At 60.0% G+C, this 2374-nt stretch overlaps 1 protein-coding gene across 1 annotated transcript; it reads left to right on the top strand.

Annotated features, from left to right (window-relative positions):
- Positions 1-615: 615 nt before the first annotated feature.
- Positions 616-2130, top strand: LOC131287101 (protein fork head). The gene has a single exon (XM_058316120.1). The coding sequence runs from the start codon at positions 616-618 to the stop codon at positions 2128-2130; it is 1515 nt and encodes a 504-aa protein (XP_058172103.1).
- The last annotated feature ends 244 nt before the right edge of the window (positions 2131-2374 follow it).

The raw sequence follows: 2374 nt of genomic DNA, 5'->3' as shown, positions 1-2374 counted from the left end.
GTTTTCCCGTGAGCTACAGTGAACAACCGGTGGTGAAAGAGTTTTTCCTCGAAAAACAAACAACCGCGAATGTGAAGTCCTGAGTGTTTTAAAGATGCAAGTGAAACGAAACCAAGTGATATCCCGATCATAGAGTCCTGGTGACGCACGAACCTGTTGCGTAGACATAGAGAAAGAGACAAAGTGTCAGAGAATAACAAAGCCCCCCGGAAGGATACCCGGTTATTGTTGGTTTCTGCCTATCAAAAGCATCTTCTCCAGCAGGAAAAGAAAGTGGTCAAGTGCTAATTGAGGTTCTTAGAGGGAATTGAGACCGATGACGCCGCGTGTTGGTTGGGAGTACGTTGTGCAGTATACGAATGCAATGTGAATCATGTGTGTGAGATAAGACGTGCACAATTGGTGATTCATGCGAGTGCTGATAGGCACGGAAAGATCATCCGAGATATAGCACAAGCGATAGTTATCGATACCTCCCGGAGGGAGCAAACAGGAAAGTTTGTGTATGTGAAGGAGAGTGAAGACGAGCGAGAAGCAGTGAGTGTCGAAGCGAAGAGATTGGAATCGGAGTCGGACGCGATCGGAGTGCGGTTCGATCGCCTTTTAGGTCGCATGATGCAGAAGCTCTACCCGGAGAGCTCGATCAACACGAGCAGTAGTATGGCGGGCGGTGGAGGTGGAGGAGGAGGTGGTGGTGGCGGGGGCAACATGAGCCCGATGGCCACCACGTACAGCAGCATGAACATGGGCATGACGGTGGGCGGGATGACGTCGGTGTCGCCGCAGGGTGGCGGGTTCGGGGCGTCGGTCCTGGGGAGCCCGGGGATGGGCGGGATGGGAGCGGCGATGAACGGGATGTCCGGCAACTGCCTGACATCGACGCCGCTCGGCTACAGCTCGATGGGTTCGCCGATCAGCAACATGGGCTCGTGCATGGGCGGAAACGGTATGAGCACGATGGCGGCCATGTCCGGCTACTCGAGCGTGGCCGGAAGCCGTGAGGTCCTCGGGGATCCCGGCTCGCCGAACTCGGTGGCGCTGCAGCGGGCCCGCACGGAGAAGCCGGCGGCGACGTACCGGCGCAACTATACGCACGCCAAGCCACCCTACTCGTACATCTCGCTCATCACGATGGCCATCCAGAACAACCCGCACAAGATGCTGACGCTGGCCGAGATCTACCAGTTCATCATGGACCTGTTCCCGTTCTACCGGCAGAATCAGCAGCGGTGGCAGAACTCGATCCGGCACTCGCTCAGCTTCAATGACTGCTTCGTGAAGGTCCCGCGCACGCCGGATAAGCCGGGCAAGGGCTCCTTCTGGACGCTCCACCCGGACTCCGGGAACATGTTCGAGAATGGGTGCTACCTGAGGCGTCAAAAGCGCTTCAAGGATGAGAAAAAGGAGGTGCTACGATCGTTGCACAAGAGCCCGGCGCACGGCGGAAGCCTCGACGCGGTCGGCAGCCCGGACAAGAAGGACCCGTCGGACGAGGGCCACCCGCATCACCACAGTCACCACCATAGCCATCACCACAGTCACCACCACAGCCATGGTGGGCTGCACAGGAGTGGCGGCGATACGCATGGCAAGCTCAGCGTGGCATCCGTGGCCGCCGTGGCTGCCGCCGACACGCACGGCATGCTGAACAGTGCGCACGGTAAAGACGCGGACGCGCTCGCCATGCTGCACGCTACGGCCGACTTATGCTTAGCGCAACAACAATCTCATTCACAGCATGGTGGTGGCGGGGCGGGGCACCACCCGGCTGGGCACCACCACCACCACCACCCGGCGCACCATCCGGCGCACCAGCAGCTGCAGCAGGAGGAGCTGACCGCGATGGTGAACCGCTGCCACCCTTCGCTGCTTGGTGAGTACCACTCGATGCACCTGAAGCAGGAACCGGCCGGCTACACGCCCTCTAGTCACCCGTTCTCGATCACGCGGCTGCTGCCGACCGAGTCGAAGGCCGACATCAAGATGTACGAGATGAGCCAGTACGCCGGCTACAACGGGCTCAGCCCGCTGCCGAACTCGCACGCCGCCGCGGCCGCCCTCGGGCAGGACTCGTACTACCACCAGAGCCTCGGCTATCACCACGCGTCGACCGGTACGACCAGCTTGTGACATCAGTATCCGCTGGCATAAGTGCGGCTAAAGGGCTACTACCACCGGGCGGACCAGCATCAGCAGTATCAACAGCAGCAGCAACAGCTCCAGCAGCAGCAGCTTCAGCAGCAGCAGCAGCAGCAGCAGCAGCACCACCATCAGCTCCAGCAGCAGTACGACACGGACCACGGCGACACTACGATCGCCAGCTGCCTTTCGCCTTCCGGCTTCCTGCAGACCACCGTCACCGGCCGCTACCTCT

The sequence above is a fragment of the Anopheles ziemanni genome, chromosome 3 (assembly GCF_943734765.1).
Source record: "Anopheles ziemanni chromosome 3, idAnoZiCoDA_A2_x.2, whole genome shotgun sequence".
Taxonomy (NCBI): domain Eukaryota; kingdom Metazoa; phylum Arthropoda; class Insecta; order Diptera; family Culicidae; genus Anopheles; species Anopheles ziemanni.
This window is presented reverse-complemented; position numbering and strand designations above follow the sequence as displayed.